The sequence below is a fragment of the Carassius gibelio genome, chromosome B6 (assembly GCF_023724105.1).
Source record: "Carassius gibelio isolate Cgi1373 ecotype wild population from Czech Republic chromosome B6, carGib1.2-hapl.c, whole genome shotgun sequence".
Classification (NCBI taxonomy): Eukaryota; Metazoa; Chordata; class Actinopteri; order Cypriniformes; family Cyprinidae; genus Carassius; species Carassius gibelio.
The window spans coordinates 5448937-5467217 of NC_068401.1; the positions used below are offsets into that span (position 1 = coordinate 5448937).

At 35.8% G+C, this 18281-nt stretch overlaps 1 protein-coding gene across 3 annotated transcripts; it reads right to left on the reverse strand.

The window, feature by feature from the left end:
- Positions 1–1889: 1889 nt before the first annotated feature.
- Positions 1890–15206, reverse strand: im:7151449 (complement decay-accelerating factor). 3 transcript variants are annotated; one of them, XM_052559507.1, is made up of 13 exons: positions 14911–15206; positions 14025–14210; positions 13841–13940; positions 13692–13762; positions 13096–13272; positions 11142–11225; positions 5096–5122; positions 4093–4164; positions 3958–3993; positions 3594–3662; positions 3056–3083; positions 2280–2350; positions 1890–2094 (listed from the first exon to the last, which is right to left on the reverse strand). In XM_052559507.1, the coding sequence occupies exons 1-12, from the start codon at positions 14972–14974 to the stop codon at positions 2287–2289; spliced, it is 978 nt and encodes a 325-aa protein (XP_052415467.1). In that variant the 5' UTR covers positions 14975–15206; the 3' UTR covers positions 1890–2094; positions 2280–2286. The 3 variants fall into 3 exon arrangements, with proteins under 3 accessions (XP_052415467.1, XP_052415466.1, XP_052415468.1); XM_052559506.1 differs by having other exon boundaries at positions 5096–5125; XM_052559508.1 differs by lacking the exon at positions 5096–5122 and having other exon boundaries at positions 14911–15203.
- Positions 15207–18281: the final 3075 nt, after the last annotated feature.

Genomic DNA, 18281 nt, shown 5'->3' on the forward strand with positions numbered 1-18281 from the left:
GGCTGCAAATTATCATTGAGAAAGACAACAGGATCTTCGTAACACTCTTCGTGCACTTGTACTTGGCCTGAAGAGAGAGAGAGAGAGAGAGAGAGAGAGAGAGAAGGAGAAGGAGAAAACCTCGTCATCTCACCCTCTATGGGCCCCAGCTTCCATGTATCACCCCAAGCAACCGTATTATGCGGCGCCTCTGCAACCGCTGAAATAGGATAGCAGGGGTTAGGCGGGGGCCTACTCTCCTGGAGAAGGCTGACACCAAGCACTACCTGAGCGTGGTGTAGGCCCAAACATTGCACGCAGCTGTCATGAGTGCCTCCTCCTGCGATAAACCTGTCACACGGCTCGACGCATCTTATGTAACTCATAATTTCCCCTGAAAAGGAGTAAACTTCTCTTAGAAGGTAAAGTGGCTGAAAAAAACACTTTCCTATGGGAGACATATGATTCGCTTCTTGAAGGAAATTAAATCTGATGAAATAGCGTGCAGCACGCTGATATGGCTCACCTATGTTCGTGTATGTTGGGGCGGTGCTAAGCACTATTCAGCCAATAAATTGGCGAGATGGTATAAGGGCTTCAGACATTCGTCACACCAAAGGTGTTCCCCAAAGCGATTACATCATCACAGCATCGAAGTGAACCCATGAGAGGGAACGGATTTTGAGTGGTTTAACAGTTTTCAATCTTTTTTTTTTTAATGGGAAAAAGGTCATCTGCTTTCTTCTAATTTCATTTCAATTGGAAAAACAAACTATCAAAACATACAGGGGCCGATGGAGATTCCAATTCCTCTTTACAGACAGTGTCATGAACACGTATGTGCTAAATATAGCTTGTTGTCAGGTTGAGGCCCAGGAAATGTGCCACATTCATCAATGACAAATGCTAAATGGCTCTTGCCCTCTTAGGGTTAAATTAATGAATAACAAGGTCCCTCGTTTCCTTTATTTCAGGAAAATATATTTTATATTGCTGTATAATTTTAAGAGCACCATAAAAAAAGCAAACAACAACAAAATATCTCTACTGAATCTCATAAAACCTTCATTTCGAACAAGAAGTTGAGTCTATGCATAAACAGGGCAACATATTAAATGCCCTGTGACTGGATGACCCTATAAATAAAGCAGTTACTGGTCAGAGTGCTCAGACTTACTGCTTGCGGTTGTGTTTGGTACTACTGCATGAGTAAATACACACATTCAATATCGTTTCAGTAACAATCTACTGCTAGCCTCCGCCCAAACAGTGAATCATCTCCAGAACTGGTCTATGTGACTTTTCCAAGATGACGGCATACATGATATTCTTAAATATATATTTGATTACACGCCATTTAGCCAGATTTAATGGTTAAATCCCTCTCTGTAATATGTATATATTTATATGTGTGTGTGTGTGTGTGTGTATGTATATATATATATATATATATATATATATATATATACATGTATGTATCTTTTTTCTTTCATGGGTTTGGCCAAGGTCTCTGTTTAGAGCACACTGTGTAAATTATTCTCCAGTTAATGAAAGTATTTGGCTTGAATAGCAGCAAGTATCTCTGCCATTGTCCTGGTAACCACATTGCTGTGTGGTCTACTGCTTACGTAAATTAATACTTTTGAGAGGGGGGTGAAGAATTACAACTCGTATTAGCAATGTTTGCAAATTCAGGATCAGGTTTCTTGTTACCATACACTCACAGAAAATCTGACCCGGTTGTGGTACACTGTCAACACCTCACTTTAGAACGCTTGCACTTTTAAAATGTTAAAACACTCGAGTGAAAACATGTGCCAGGGGTTCTTTTGGGTGGATTCTTGGTAACAAGATGGGAAAATCTAGAGATTTGGAGTCCGTCATCCTGAAGCAAAAGAACCACACCCAAGTACTTAAAAAACAATCTTTATTCAAATATACAAAAATATCATCTGGTGCTTCTATCAATTACTGTAATATATTTGTAAAAGCCAAACATTTTGTAGCAAAATACAATACCTAATTTAAATAATAGAACAAAAAGATGTTTCAATTTGAGTGAATCCATGTGCAGGAGAGTAACACTAAAGCAAAGGAGCCGTCCGATTGATTGCCCTGTGGTTGAGAGTCCAGATAAAACACATTAAGGACAATAAACACGACACAATAACACATGAAGAACAATTATTTGAGACTATTGTGGCAGAACTAACTAACAACTAATGAGTGAATCATTGGATGAAGTCATGACAAAAGAAAGCTCATATTAAGCCAATGAAGATTCAGATATGGGTGGATACCTTGAGTTTAGACACTTTGAATTAGTAATAAATCTTCTTTTGCCCTCAGTTCTTCACCAGTATCGTATGAACTATGCAGCATTATCAAACAAAAGAGATACAGTAAAGACATTATAATATATTATTTATTGGACACATTCATGTTTTGTTCATATTAAATTAGCCATCCGCTCTGCATGCTGTTTAGATGTAATTAGTATTAGGTCAGATGTTAGCTCTGCAGTTATTTTTGTCATTTTGCCAGCAGCTCCAGACTTTCCTTTGTGACAGCACACCTTTTAATTAAAAGGTTTTATTTTTAACCTACTACGGCTCATATAATACATTTTCACGGGGTACATCAGCAATAATTTACTTGAGATTGAGGTTGTTTGCCCATAAACTCATGATGAGCATGCTGTTAAGGTAGGAACTTGAATTCCTATGATATTGTATAAGCTTTATTAGCCCAAAAGCACTTCTTCTGTCATTGTATAAGAGAATCAAACAAAAAAAGAACAATTATAAGTGTGCCACAGCCACAAATCAAGCACAATGACAAATAGCTTTCTGATTGATAAGAACATAAATCAAAGTGCGTGTGTATTTTTTTGTCCATCCTCTTCCTCATTTGAAAAGATGGAATTCATGCAGGAAATGGCAAGAAGAAAGCTGATGTTCATGTTTGGATTAATGCATGTGTTTGTGTACAGCAGCTTGAAGTGAAGGGGAATGAAAGTCAGCCATGCTTAGCAGCGATAGAATGACTTTCAATCAATTGACAGAGATATACTCACCCTGTTTGTTTTGAATATTTACAAATGCCTATGGAGCATATGAGGATAATTTCAAATTTCAAATGCTTTGCAATGAGGTCAAGAACAGCTGTGCATCACAATCAATGGCACCAAAGCATGACACCATACAGTACCACTCAAAAATATGTGCTCAGTACGGTTTTTTAAAAGTCGAAAATTTCTTATGTGAAATGCTATTAAAATTTTACTGCTTTTTTATGTTCCCAATTTTCAATTATTTTAAAATGCAATTTATTCCTGAAGCAAATCTGAATTTTTACTCCAGTCTTCAATGCTTCTTGATATTTCTGTGGACACCGTTATAGGAATTTTACAGTAATAAATTGTAAATAAAGATCTTCTGCACATTGATAAATGTCTTTACATTCATTTTAGATCCATTTAATGTACCCTTGCAGAAAATAGTAATATAAAAAGACATTAAAAACATTTAAATGACCCCAAAACTAATGGTATATATATATATATACACTATCTATACTGTACATTGCTCAATCCAAATAATTCATATACTCACAGGCAACGGCAACGGCACCGACAATGACAACAGCAACAAAAACGGCAACGATAACTATCCCCAAGAAACCTGCAAATGTTAACATATAAATATCAGTTGTGTTATAAGAAAAAGTGAGATACATGAACAAAAGGAAATGAACATTCAATAGATTCAATATGTACAGTATGTAATAATTCATATACTCACAGATCCCCAAGAAAAAAATAAGCCATTATAATCACTGACTGTTATATGATATGGTGAAACATGTTGTATGACAAACTAAAGTCCCCTCCATCTACAGTAACTGCATTACTTTCCTCAGGGTGTAGTCAGACATTGAATTTAGTACAGTATCATTGGATTCAAAGGATGAACTCACTTAAAGAGCCATTAGTGTCCTTTTCTACAATTCTTCCTGCAATAAAACACATAATCAAATAACCATTACAACATACTGTAACTATAACAGATAATTAGTGTGAAACCTGAAGAAAAGCTGGGCTGGACTCCTTACCATGTGAACGGGTGGAGGCTTTTGTTGTGGCTTTGTTTGTGGTAGTGCTTGCTTTTGTCAATGTTATGATAACTGGAAAAAATATATGAATACGTCATTATCTGCTTTTGCCATCTTATCCAAACCAACATTACACATCGTGCATAAACATCTAGACAATTCAGTTGATCTGAACAATGTATAAGGAATGCAAAACCACTGAAGAAAGATCCACAGATTTCTGAAGAACAGGAACACCCATCATTCACAAATTCATTTCACATTTGATCTAATTTGATGATGCTTTTAGCTACAAGTGCAGTTCTCTAAGCAGAATGCAGCAGAGATTCCCTGGAGATCAGTGCAGGAAGTGCTGCCGATTCTGTACAGGTCTACTTATCACTCATATCATGAATGCACACATTGGGATATACATTCCCATCCATTAAACATTCAGAAGGTTCAGCTTCTGACAAAAAATAGCAATCTACTGCTAGCCTCCACCAAAAAAGTAAATCATCTCCAGTACTGGTCTATGTGACTTTTCCAATATGACAGCATACATGAAATTCTTAAATATATATTTGATTACACACCATTTAGCCAGATTTAATGGTTAAATCCCTCTCTGTAATTCCTCACTTGTGATTGGAAGTGATGGGCCTCGGATTGCAGTGTGAAACCATCTGGGGTAAATGAAGATGCTTACTCAAGCGTATAACAACAAATCCTGGTTACCACGAGACGGCTAAACCTACTGAGGAGTTTTAACACTGATAAAGGGCTCATTCTTAGAATAACCCTATTGTATGTGTTCAGCAAAAAATTAATAAAAATAAATTACATTTGGACCATTTCTTTCACAAGAACTTGAGAAACCATCACATTCGTTGCAGTTTGTGAAGATACACTGTCCTGCTAACTGTCTCTGTTGAAATGTTCAATAGCTTTTTTTATATAATTTTTTATACTTTTATTTACACTTCAAACTACCAACATAAACAATTATTTTATAAGTACATACTTATTTTCTCCAGTATTTCTTCCTCTCCTTCTTTTTCAGTCCATTTTGTTTGTGTGTTAATAATAACCACCACCAAAACAAAGAGACAAAAAAATAAACAATAATTAGATTCTCATATACTGTATTGACCCGAATATAAGACGATGTTTTTTCTTGGAAATACATCTGAAAAAACGCGGTCGTCTTATATTCAGGGTCTAGACTTTGACATGTCAATAATACACTCATGACAATAGATGGCACCAAAAACGAATAAAAGAAAGAGAGAGAGAGAGAGAGAGAGAGAGAGAGAGGCTTAACAAACTCTTTATTAGACCTTTCTCCTTTTACATCAATACAATTGTCTTACAAAAAATTCCATGTCACATTTTTCGATCTACACATTTAAAACCAACATTTCATTTTCTCCAATTTGACAAAGTACTCCCCCTACCGACCACATTTCAGAAAACATTACAATGTCGCTGACCATTTTGTAATATGTATACTCTATCTTGATTCTAGCAGTTATCATCCCTCTTAGTACCATTTCCGCATTAACTGGACCTATACCTAACCTTTTATTTTTTCTTGTTTTCCATATGGACAACTTAGCTGAGCCCATCAGAAAATTCAGTAAACATTTCTTCCTCCTTTCTTGAAAATTATAAATTGGACCACTTATGAAATTCTGATAAGAAAAATTCTCCCCAAACTTTATAAACACTTGTGTTAAAAAATTAAACATTCCCTTCAACCTAAAACAATCAATAAATAAATGATTAACCGTTTCTTCTAAGCCACAAAATAAACACTCTATCCCCACTGCTGGATTGAGGTGTGCAACGTGTCTGTTCGTAGCTATAGCCCCGAACATCAGTCTCCACTGCAAGTCTGCAGTACGCTTCTCCACAGGCAACTTATACAGAGACCTCCAACATGCCTTAAACTCAGTCCCAAACACTTCTGACCACCTCCAGGTCTTCACTCCTCTTAGTACAGCCTGATGCATAACTTTTACACACGTTACATAGATTTCCTTCTTCTTAATATCTTGAAAACTCCCCAACTTGGGGTACTCAAAAGATAAAATTGAATGTCCAGTTTCCTCCATCTCCTCTTGCACAGCAGCAGATACTTTGATGGGTGGAAATGTATAGCGCCCATCCCAGTCCTGTGACAGTGCCTCTCTGCAGGCCCCCGGTAGAGCTGCCCACACCTCCTCCATTATTCGTCTCATGAGTCGAAGAGATCTCAACCCTGTAACACTCTGCAAAGACTCAGCTGTTTTCCAGTCATCACCACTTCTCAGATCTCCCAACTTGACATACCCAGCCTTCACAAAACAGCTTTCCACAGATTTAGAGGACAAAATCCTTGTTCTTATTAATGGGTTGTGGAACAGCGGTTCTCCCCTTATCCAGTCCTCCGGTTGTAAAATATCTCTGTGTATAATAAATGTCTTTTTCCAAGCTGTTATCATTGACTTATAAAAAGGTGTCAACTCTTTCAAATCCACTTCATCACTTTTCAGTAAAAAAAGCTGTTTATCATACAATAATCCAGATGTTTTCCGCAGAAGAGCACAAGCAACATTAATCCACCCACCATTCTCCTCATACAATAGTCTCTGGGCTGCTTGCAATCGAAAAGCATTTATGCGGCTTCGTACATCTATTAGGCCTTGCCCTCCTTCAATCACTGGTAGATAAAGTGCCTGCCGAGGAATCCACTTTTGACCAGACCAGAAAAAGTCCACCAGTTTCCTCTGAATCTCCTTAATAAGGTCATCTGGTGGCTCAAGCACATTCAGTTTGTGCCATAACATAGAGGCCGTCAGGTTGTTTGTAATTAGGACTCTGCCTCTATAAGATAGTTCGGGCAATAGCCAGTTCCACTTAGACAACTTAGCAACAACCTTTCCAAGCAGACCCTCCCAGTTCTTTTCTTTATACTTATCAGTGCCTAGATACACCCCTAAAACTTTAAAACCTTCCTTTCCCCATTTCAATCCTTCAGGAAGTTGAGGTGGTCCCGTACCATCCCAAGACCCAACAGCAAACCCATCACACTTTGCCCAGTTTACCTTGGCTGAAGAAGACTTTTCATAAAGGTTTAAATTTTTACAAATTATCTGAATATCATTTTGACCAGAAATAAAAATATTTACATCATCTGCATAAGCAGACACAGAATACCTTAGACCTGAATTATCTCCTGGTATCATTAAACCTTGCAACTCCTTTCTTAGCTTACACAGTAAGGGTTCTATGGCTAAACTATAAAGTTGTCCTGATAGAGGACATCCCTGCCTGATTCCTCTTTTAACAGGGATTGGACAACTCAGGCCACCTCCTATCTTAAGCATAACTGAAGCATCTGCATACAGTATTTTTATCCAAGAAATAATATTCTCCCCAAATCCAAAGGTTTTTAAAACAGTAAAAAGGTATTCATGACCTACCCGGTCAAAAGCTTTCTCTTGGTCAATAGATAAAAAACCCACATCAAGATTGTTTTTAATAGATAAATCAATCACATCTCTCATAAGAAACATATTGTCCATTATTGTCCGCCCAGGAATACAGTAAGTTTGTTCACTTTTCACCACAACATGCAAAATGTTTTTTAGTCTGTTTGCTAAACATTTAGACAAAATTTTATAATCGAGACACATTAAAGACACTGGTCTCCAATTCTTCAACAAACCTAGGTCTCCACTTTTTGGCAGAAGTGATAACACAGCCCTTTGACAGCTTTTTGGTAGACAACCTCTTTTAAAACATTCACAAAATACATCATACAAATCTTCTCCTAAGACACCCCAAAAAGCTTTATAAAATTCTGCTGGCAACCCATCAATTCCTGGTGACTTTCCTGTAGAAAGCTCTTTGACTGCCTTCGAAAGTTCATCAAAAGAAATCATTAAGTCCACTGAATTTTTTTCCTCAGGCCTTAGTTTAGGAAGATCTCCTAAGAACTGGTCCATAGATTCAACATCACAGCCCATATTTCCAAACAGTTCTTTATAAAATGCAATGCCCATTTTTCTCATTTCTGTTGGATCTGAAGTAATAGTTCCATTTCCTCTTTTAAGATGAAGCATACATTTCTTTTGTGCTTCCTTCCTTTCAAGTCCAAAAAAATAAGCAGTTGGAGCATCCATTTCTTTAATTGATGATATTCTAGCTCGAACTAGTGCACCTTTCACTCTTTGTTCCAACAATGACTTCAATTCAATTTTTTTTCTTTTTTAAAATATTCACTGAACCATCATTAACAACATCAATAATTCTTTTTTCCATTTCATTAATCTCAAACTCCAACATTTTCACATTTCTCTTCATTGTAGCAGTAGCATTATAAGAAAATTGCTGACAGAAAACTTTAATCTGCGCTTTTCCCACCTCCCACCATTGAGTCAGATTTTCAAAATTATTTTTCCTCTGTCTCCAAATTTCCCAAAAACTACAGAATTTCTCATAAAAATCTGTATCCTGTAATAGTTTTACATTAAAATGCCAATAAAATTTTGGTCTTGACATTTTCACAACATTATAATCTAAAGTAACCATATGATGGTCTGAAAAACCATTTGGTAAAATATTAGTGTTAGTTACTCTATTTATTTCTGACTTACTTATATATAACCTATCCAGTCTTGCTCCTGTCATAACAGAATCTACTATCTTTATCCAGGTATATTGGTTCACTAACTCATTTCTACTCCTCCACACATCCACCAACTTTAAATTATTTGTTATATCAAGTAATAACTTACTAGATTTTGAATGAGGCTCATCCCCATTCCTATCTAATACGAAATGTGTTGTACAATTCCAGTCACCCCCTATAACAACACATATATTGCCATCATCATATTGTTTTATTGCATCATTTAATTTTTTATATGTTATTTCACGATGCCATCCTATATTCGGAGCATACACATTAACAAAAAGGAATTTAACACTTTTTATTTCTGCTATAACTAATAACACTCTACCTTTTTCTACCTCTATTGTGGTCACAATTTTTAAATCCAAATGTTTTGAGAAGAGAACTGCAACACCCATACTTAAATTTGTTCCATGACTTAATTTACACTCTCCTTCCCACCATCTATACCACTCCAATTCATTATTACTATCGGAATGTGTTTCCTGTAAAAAAGTTACCTTGACATCATTTAATATAATAAATTCAGAAATCAGTGCTCTTTTGACCCTATCTCTTCCTCCATTGATGTTTAAGGATCCTACTCTTATAGACTCCATAATAAGGTTCCAATGGAGGAAAAAGAAAGACAGAGAAAAAAGAAGAGATAGAAACACCCTTAGTGAATAATACATCATTTAAATTTCCTTTTTTTCGGGGCTTTCCCCCTTCTTATTTTCGTGACAAACTTTCTCAATCGAAACCTCTTCCTCCTACTCAGTTTGTCCTCTCCAACTCGTTTCATCCAGTATAATGCAGAACTTTCAAATTTCTTAGTGTCAGTAAAGTAATCCTTCACTTCTGCTACCTTCCCGAAAGTCTCGTCCAGAAAAGCATCTATTTCCTCCAAAGTGTAAAACTGGTCACCTCCCATCTGAGATAAATTTGACACATCTGATACATCTGACAAATCATCATCACTTTCTTCCTCTCCTTCATTTTCAATCCTCTCTTCTGAATTCTTACCCTCTGAATTCACAATGCTTGCATTACTTGATTGATCTCTATCAACTGACATCACTTCCTCACCATTTCCTACCTTCTCCACTTGCTCTGTATTCTTCTCAGTTTCCTTCATCACTATCTCCTCAATCAGCTCAATCTCACCATTCACATTCTCTACCACTTCAGTAGACACTTCAGTATTATTAGACTCGCTCTCAGCACCAACACTACCTAAATCCTTGTTATTAAGCACATTTTGATCTTCATTTTCCACTTTTTTTTCCATGGTTTGCTCTGCACTACCATTCGTATCTGTCTCATTGGTCACTTCTTCTCTTTGCGGGCATGTCAATCTTACGTGTCCTACAGCCCCGCAATCATAACAGCGCAATTCCCCAGCGTTCGCATACAACATGTACGATTTTCCTTCGTACACGCAACGAAAAGACACGTTTAATGTTGGGGCATTCAAAAACATAAACACCTGCCGTCTGAAAGACAACACATGCTTCAAAGACTCATTTTTACATCCAAGCGGTATCATCTTAATTCCGCTCGCAAATTTCCCATACCTCAAAAGCTCCCGCTGTATATCTTCATCAGGAATAAATGGCGGCACATTTGAAATGACTACTTTCACAGTTGGAGACATTAAAGGTTGAACAATGATAAACGCTCCACTTACCACTATGCCGCTCTCAACCAAACGATTGACTAGTAGTTCCTCCTTCAAAAAGACCACCACGGCCTTGTTCATTCGAGACGCGGAAATGATGTTTTCATGTCCCACTCGCTCCGCTACATCCAGCAACACATCCTCCACTGTTATACCCACTTGAGTGAGGCATCTAATTCCATGACGAAGCGACAGCGACGGCGTTCGCACACCCAGGTGCGACGCCATCTCTGCACTTGCCACGTGAATACTGATTCCACAACGCGTCAACTAACCTCAAACTAAACTCAAACTAATAGTCGATTTAAAATTAGACTTGAAACTCTAATTTACCCGAAAAAATAGTAAGAAAAAACAATAGAAAAGTTTAGCGACTCTCCATAAAACCCCTCACCACCACCCCAAACGCTCGCAGCCTCCACCGGAAATGAGAGACAGAGAGAGAGAGAGAGAGAGAGAGAGAGAGAGAGAGAGAGAGAGATTTGGTTTTCAAAAAGCCTTTTTCCAAAAGGTACATCTGGAAAAAAGGGGGTTGTCTTATAATGAGGGTCGTCATATATTGGGGTCAATACGGGTATATATTTTTTTATAACATCTCCAAAGGGAATGCATGGGAATGTATCCTGTTGCACAATGTTTGTGCTACTCACATGAATGATACTTCAAACCATACCAAATAACCATTACAACATAACCATAACAGATAATTAGCTGGGCTGGACTCCTTACCATGTGAACGGGTGGAGACTGTTGTTGTGTCTGTTGTTGTGGCTTTGTTTGTGGTAGTGCTTGCTTCTGTCGGTGTTGTCATGACTGAAAAAAAATATATGAATACGTCATTATCTGCTTTTGCCATCTTCTCCTAATCAACATTACACATGTTGCATAAACATCTAGACAATTCAGTTGATTTGAACAATGTATAAGGAATGCAAAACCACAGAAGAAAGATCCACAGATTTCGGAAGAAAAGGAACACCCATCATTCACAAATTCGTTTCACACTTGATCTTATTTGATGATGCTTTTAGCTACAAGTGCAGTTCTCTAAGCAGCAGAGTTTGAGAGCACGCTATATGTAGCTAAACATTTCATCCTGTAACCTGGCCGGCATTCAAACTTGGCTTCGCTTTTATAGAAGAAAAGGGGATTTTCCTCTGTCTGGTTACCAAATCTAACATCAGGAACTGAACATTCAGTAGCTGGGGATAGTAAGGGAACTAGCTAAGTCATTAAAACAAAAACGAAGTAAATACTGGCAGATTGTAATAAACTAAATATAGTACTGAAAACACATCTCAAGACATCTGGCACACTGCAGCACGCATGGCATTTCAGTAATGTTAAGTTAACCCATTAAAATTTCAAAACAAAAGCCAGTGATGCAATAAAGGCTTTTTAACTTTTCACTATACAATTCGAGTGTCTTGGAGTTCTTGTTCTTAAAGATTCCAAAGCATTTTGTATAACCCAAGACTATAAAAGAATATCTCCCTGGAAAGAAACATGTACAGAAAATAACATACCGTTTTATGAATGGTTTAAGAAATATTTTTTTTACAAATATATACATTTTTAATTAATCGGTTGTTCAATATCAGGTGTACCAATAAATGGCTCAATTTAGTTGCCAAGTGACTTATTTGTTTTGTTATAATTTATTTTAATGTTATAATAAATATATAAAATGTACAAAAATTTTAAGTAATCACTTGAAAACAAAATGGAGCGTACATATCTACATCTATCTGTCTAAAAAAAAAGTTCTGCATATTGGAAACTTAAAAGGGAACGGTAGTGAATTCCAACTCCAAGTTTTGGGCAATATTCTCCCAGCACTGCCAGGCACAGCTAGCCGATACTCCCCAACCCGCACTAACATGGTTTCAGAGAATAGTATATCACCTCCCTAAAAACATCTTTCAACAACTGCCTGTCACCAGCAGGACTATGATGAAATGGAAACATGAGTCTAAGATGATTCTGTAGGGCTTGAAGGAAAGAGTCAGAGAGCGGTGAGTCACTGAAGACTTACTATTAAAGATCACTTCAACATATGCAACTATAAAATAAATCAGAAAAGGCCTGAAGGACCTGCTGAACAAGAAGAAGGGGACCTTCAAGTAGAAGGTTACCTAGAAATGCGAGTGAACATAAACTTCTCAATAAGGGGACAAAACAATAAAATACAAGATAGTGAAAGGGCAATGCAATTCAACTGTGCTGTGCAAGAATAGAAGGATGAGTTCAGCAGTTTGAGTTCTGACATGCAGTGCCCTGATGGTGATGTAACACCAGTGACCGAGTCCAAATACAAGCTCAGACTGGTCAAGGGTCAGATCTTAAAGCACCATTACTTATACTCTTACTTAGAAACAGGTTTCCAGTGAAAAACAACTTGACATCCACAGTAAAAACGACAATACTATGTTATTCAAATAACACAAGAACAGCCAACAATAATATATTTGAATGCATTATTATATGTTATAGCTAAAAATCAACCTCCCTATGTAGAAAATAATAGTTGTTACTTCCGGAATTGGCTGTTGCAGTCTATACACAGCTACAGTGTGTGGAGCTAGATGCTGGGCCAATGCAATTGTTTGTTATCGTTCAATGCAGCTAATTAGGACAAAAAAATTGATGTGATTGGAGTAAAAATATTATTCTAAAAACTGACCAATGCATATCGGAGGCGGTGAACTATACTCCCCGTATTCACCACATGTAATGGAGCTGTTGCCAACGAGGGTGTAGTTATCATTGCACGAATATGTAATGACATCATTAAACACAGGATTCTCGGGTCCAAACCTCTCTCCATGCTCAATTGGATCAGGAAAATCGCATTCTGACACTATAGGAGACACAGTGAAAGAGAAGCTGTCAACATTTCTGACTGTCAGGTGTTGATACTGAACGTGCATTAGGGTTATTACAGTACACTAAAATCATTTTAAAAAACTTGAATAATATAAACATGTTTTATTTCAGTAAGTTACCCAGGCAATGTTTACATTTTCAATTAGTTTTAACATGATGTATTTAAATAACTATAACTGAAAGAAAAAAAATATATAAATATACTTTAATAAGAAACAAAAGAGATAAGAACAAAATTACTAAAACTTTAACTGAGATGAAAATGAATAAAAAAAAAAAAACATAAAAATGCATTAAATTAATTAAAAATATCAAGAAACACTATAATAATATCTCAATTATATAAAAAAATAACACCGATATGAATCTACAGTAAAAAAGATGAGGACTCACATATACATTCAGCTTTTCCACTCCAGCCAGAAACAAGACATTGCCTGTGGCTTGATCCTTCCAGATCATATCTGGATTAAAGAGAAAAACAAGAGTCAAGTACAAGTATGAGTGCCATATGGACAGTAGGGGGCCACAGCGTTCCTTACCCTGTCTCACATACGGGTTGTATGTAGGCACCAAACAATGTTCCATCACGGATGGAGTAGGTCATATGTGGTGAAGGTTTAGGTTGTCCACAATCTACCTCTGAAATAAAAGCCAACATAGCACAGTTTAGTATTTGATACAGTTTCTTTTAAAGGGAATGTCCAATTTTAGATGTCAAATTACTTTTGCAGATTAATTTCACTTCACTCCAGACCCCGTTCACACAGGTAATTGAAGTTGGACCTTTATCTCTCTCATATCCTTTAGCACACTCCAAAAGCGCTTCTGAATCGTCTGCGAAGCTATTCTTCAGTATGGATTCCAGTGACAAGACAAATTTGCCATTCATAGAAGGAACTGGACACTCTGCTACAACAACCACATTAAAAGATTTTAGTCAAAAGATTAGCATCAGTAAAATTTGTGTTTGTGTTTGTAAATGAATAAATTATATTATATATAGTTTGATCAAAAGTGACAGGAAAAACATTTATAGTGTTCCAAAAGATTTCTATTTCAAATAAGTGTTCTCTTTAAATTTCTATTCATCAAATAATCCTTTAAAAAAGAATCCCAGTTTACACAAAAATATTAAGCAGCACTCCTTTTGAATCTTCTCCATCAGAGGTTAATTACTTCTGAAAATCTGTTCAAAGTTTCAAACAGAAAAGCTATTTTAAATAGTATATATATATTTTATTATAATATTTCAACATATCTGTGTTGGTGTGTTTTTGACCAAATAAATGCAGCCTTGGTAATCATAATAGACGCTTGACAATTACATTGTAGCACTACCTACAGGTCAGTTGTGATATCGGTCTTTGAAACCCTGCTCTTAGAATGGTATTTTTTCATTTGACTAATAAATTTCGAGATTCTAGACACATACAAATCAAAGAAACAGATCAATCCCAACCCAGGGTTGTCTCGTTTAGCTTTGTCTCGTTCATTTGTTCATGAAATTGCTCAGCATGCTATTTTCAACGCTCTGAAAAGTTTCTGAAGTTGACAGATGGACTGGGTTTAAAAACAACTATTCAAGAAGTTTACTTTAAAATCAACTTACCTTTCCCCATAGAGACCAGAGAAAACGGCAGTAGAAGCAGTGACCAAGCCTTCACACTTGTCATCGTTATTAGAATATATTTTGTTCAGCAACAAACACTTGTCAAATATACAACAACAGACAGAAGAAGTCAACAGATTAAATAAGTTACACGGACAAACTATTCCACATATTATCTTAATTTGTCACTTTCCCGCTGCAAAGGAAAAGAAAAACGGGCAAATTAAAAGGAAAAAACGCTTCGTATATTGGCGTGTACTACGACTGAACGTCTGAAGAGGATCTAGTGGTTCACTCGTGGATGGAACACGCCCATTCTGTGACGTAGTCCTGCCCTTCCCTCAGACCAGAGCCTAAAGACTGATAAGACCGTTCACAGAAACTGCCTGCTGCTCTCTGAAATACGAGCTTACTGTGCAGCACAGTATACAGAGTCTGCCGATTATATTTACAATATTATGTAATCTCTTTACAGTGTGTAACAATAATTGTTTTAAACGAATATGTAGCCTATATGTACTGTATTGTATTTGTTTGATACACTGTTGTTGTCATTTGACCTTTATAGCCTACCTGTACTATTAGTTGCCTATAGTAGCCATGTACACATTAGTATCCATTTCCTTCAGAAATAATATCTAATATGCTAATTTGTTGCTTAAGAAACATTAATGGTTTTACATATACAGTATATAGGCTATACGATATTGCTTAGGCTATATATATATATATATATATATATATATATATATATATATATATATATATATATATATATATATATATATATATATATATATATATATATATATAAAGAATACTATTCTCATCACCTGGTGAAAATGCTCAACACTGCTGTATGCTGCTTGAAAGACCTTGTGTGCTCTGATGTTAACAAGCAGGCATGAGAAGCACATGATGGAGGAACACGTGAGAGATGCCCTGAATGAAAACACATTCACTCTCTGACAGCAGGTGGCGCTAAACTGCAGAAAAAAAATCAGCCTTTACTCTGGAAAGCCCACAAATTAAGCAGCTGCACTACTTTCTAAAACATACTTAAATTTGCAATGGTATTCATCACAGCCAAATACTTAAATAATTTAGACTTAATAGGCTATTTATTTTCAAACGTTTTTTTTTTTTTTTTTCATTTTAATCTGGACTACAACATGCCCTAGAGTTTTGATTATTTATTGTTAATTCACACTTTACATTAGGGCTTCATTAGTTAACGTTAGTTAATTAATTACTTAACATAAACTGCAAATGAAAAATTATTCAGAAAATTCATTAATCTTTGGTATTCCAATATTTAATACAAAGTTGCAACTGTGTTATTTAATGAGATGACATGAACTAAGACTTATATTTTTTTAACAAAGATTAATCATTTCTGAAGCAAATGTAGCTATTGCTCATCGTGAATTTTAAAGGTACAGGTTGTAGGACCTGCCACTAGAGGGCGCACTATCAAAACAATAACAATTGCATGGTTTGATGACGTTAAGAAGGAGCATTTATAATGGGATTTGGTGTCTTCTACCTAACTGCTGACTGCCATCAATCAGACGGAAAGAAAAATCATGGATTTAACGAGAGTTCAACGATTTGCGCGAGTAGATTAACATTAGATACAAAGTCAATGCAAAGACTCAATCAGACTATAGATCAGACGCCTCCTCGCGCGGGTCTAGAGACACAATGCCCTGCGTTTGGCGTGTATGCCCCATAATACTTATCTTGTTGATCGTTATAATAGCATACGTTCTGTAAAGATACGAATCAAAACAACTCACCTGTCGAATAAAACACAAGCGAGATCGGCATCTCTTTCTAGTTGAAGTTTGTCGCGAAGCTACTTCGGCATTTGTCCAAGACACTGTTGTTATGTGGTTTCTACATCAGTAAAGGCGCTAACAAGTAATCAGCTGGACAAAATATATAACATTAGCCTAATGATTTTTGGATATTTTACTGCAAATATCTTACAAATTGTACATTTAATGGTTAACTAATGAGGTCTTATTTTAAAGTTATACCTGGTCTTTCTAGTTCTTTTGCACATTAATATGTGTAAAACTTTTAACTTTATATATTTTTCTGTATTGCTTTATTGTATTTAAATGTCCAGTTATTTTTGTTATAAAAAAAGGTTATTTAACCTGTTATACTGTATTATGGCGCCTTTTTAAAATTAAATTTCAATACTGTGATAATACTGTATACTGTGATAAAAGCATTAGCAATTAATCGCAAAAGAAAATTTTATACCGGCATATCCCTAATATATATATATATATATATATATATATATATATATATATGTGTGTGTGTGTGTGTGTGTGTGTGTGTGTGTGTGTGTGTGTGTGTGTGTGTGTGTGTGTGTAAAACAGTTATCTTTACTCTTAACAAAGATAATAAGTAATAAGTAATGTCTCGAGAGCATCAATGAACTCTTAACCATTACAGGAATAAAAATATGAAAATAGAAAAGTTCTCTACTATTTTATTAGTATTTCACAATATTAATTTGTTACTGTATTTTTGATCAAGTAAACGCAGCCTATATTGCAGCTGACTTTGAGATGTAAACTATGACAGAAACTTCCCCAGAATCTGTTAATGATTAAGAGTATTTATTGTATAACATAACTAATGCTGTTGCTATAGTGTGCGTCTATTTGAATAACAAAAGTGCAAATTAGTCCAGTCTGCTGAGGGCTTTAGTTTGGTTTTTCCGCGTTTATGGAATATGTGAGTCAGTGTAAGGGTGTTCCCCAACAAGGGCGTCCCTCATGAAGCTTAACAGTGCAGCCTAATCAAAATGGCATTTTCTTCCTTGGTGCTCTATGTATCATACAGTACGTCTAACTGCTAACGTCAGTATTTGGTTATTTTGAATCATACTGTGTTTCAGTAACACACGGCTATTTTCAGTGTGTGCATGTGTGTACTTCCATAGAAACTGTGTTTATGATTGCTATAGTAACAGTGTGTACTTAACCACAAAAGCATTTAATGATTCAAGCATTATAGCTTACAGGGAACCCTGCCGGAGTTTATATAAAGATATTTTTAAATGTTTTTGAAAGAAGTCTTTTACACTCACCAAGACTGCATTTATTTGTTAAAAAATAGAGTAAAACATAATATCGTAAAATATTATTACTACCTAAAATAACTGTTAAAAATTATTTATTCCTGTAATGGTAAAGCTGAATTTTCATCATTACTCCAGTTCTCAGTGTCAAAGGATCCTTCAGAAATCATCCTAAAATGCTGATTTGCTACATAGTGCATCAACTATTAATTATTAAAAGTTCTCTTCAACAATGCTGCAGTTTTTATTTAAAACTTTTTTTTAATAA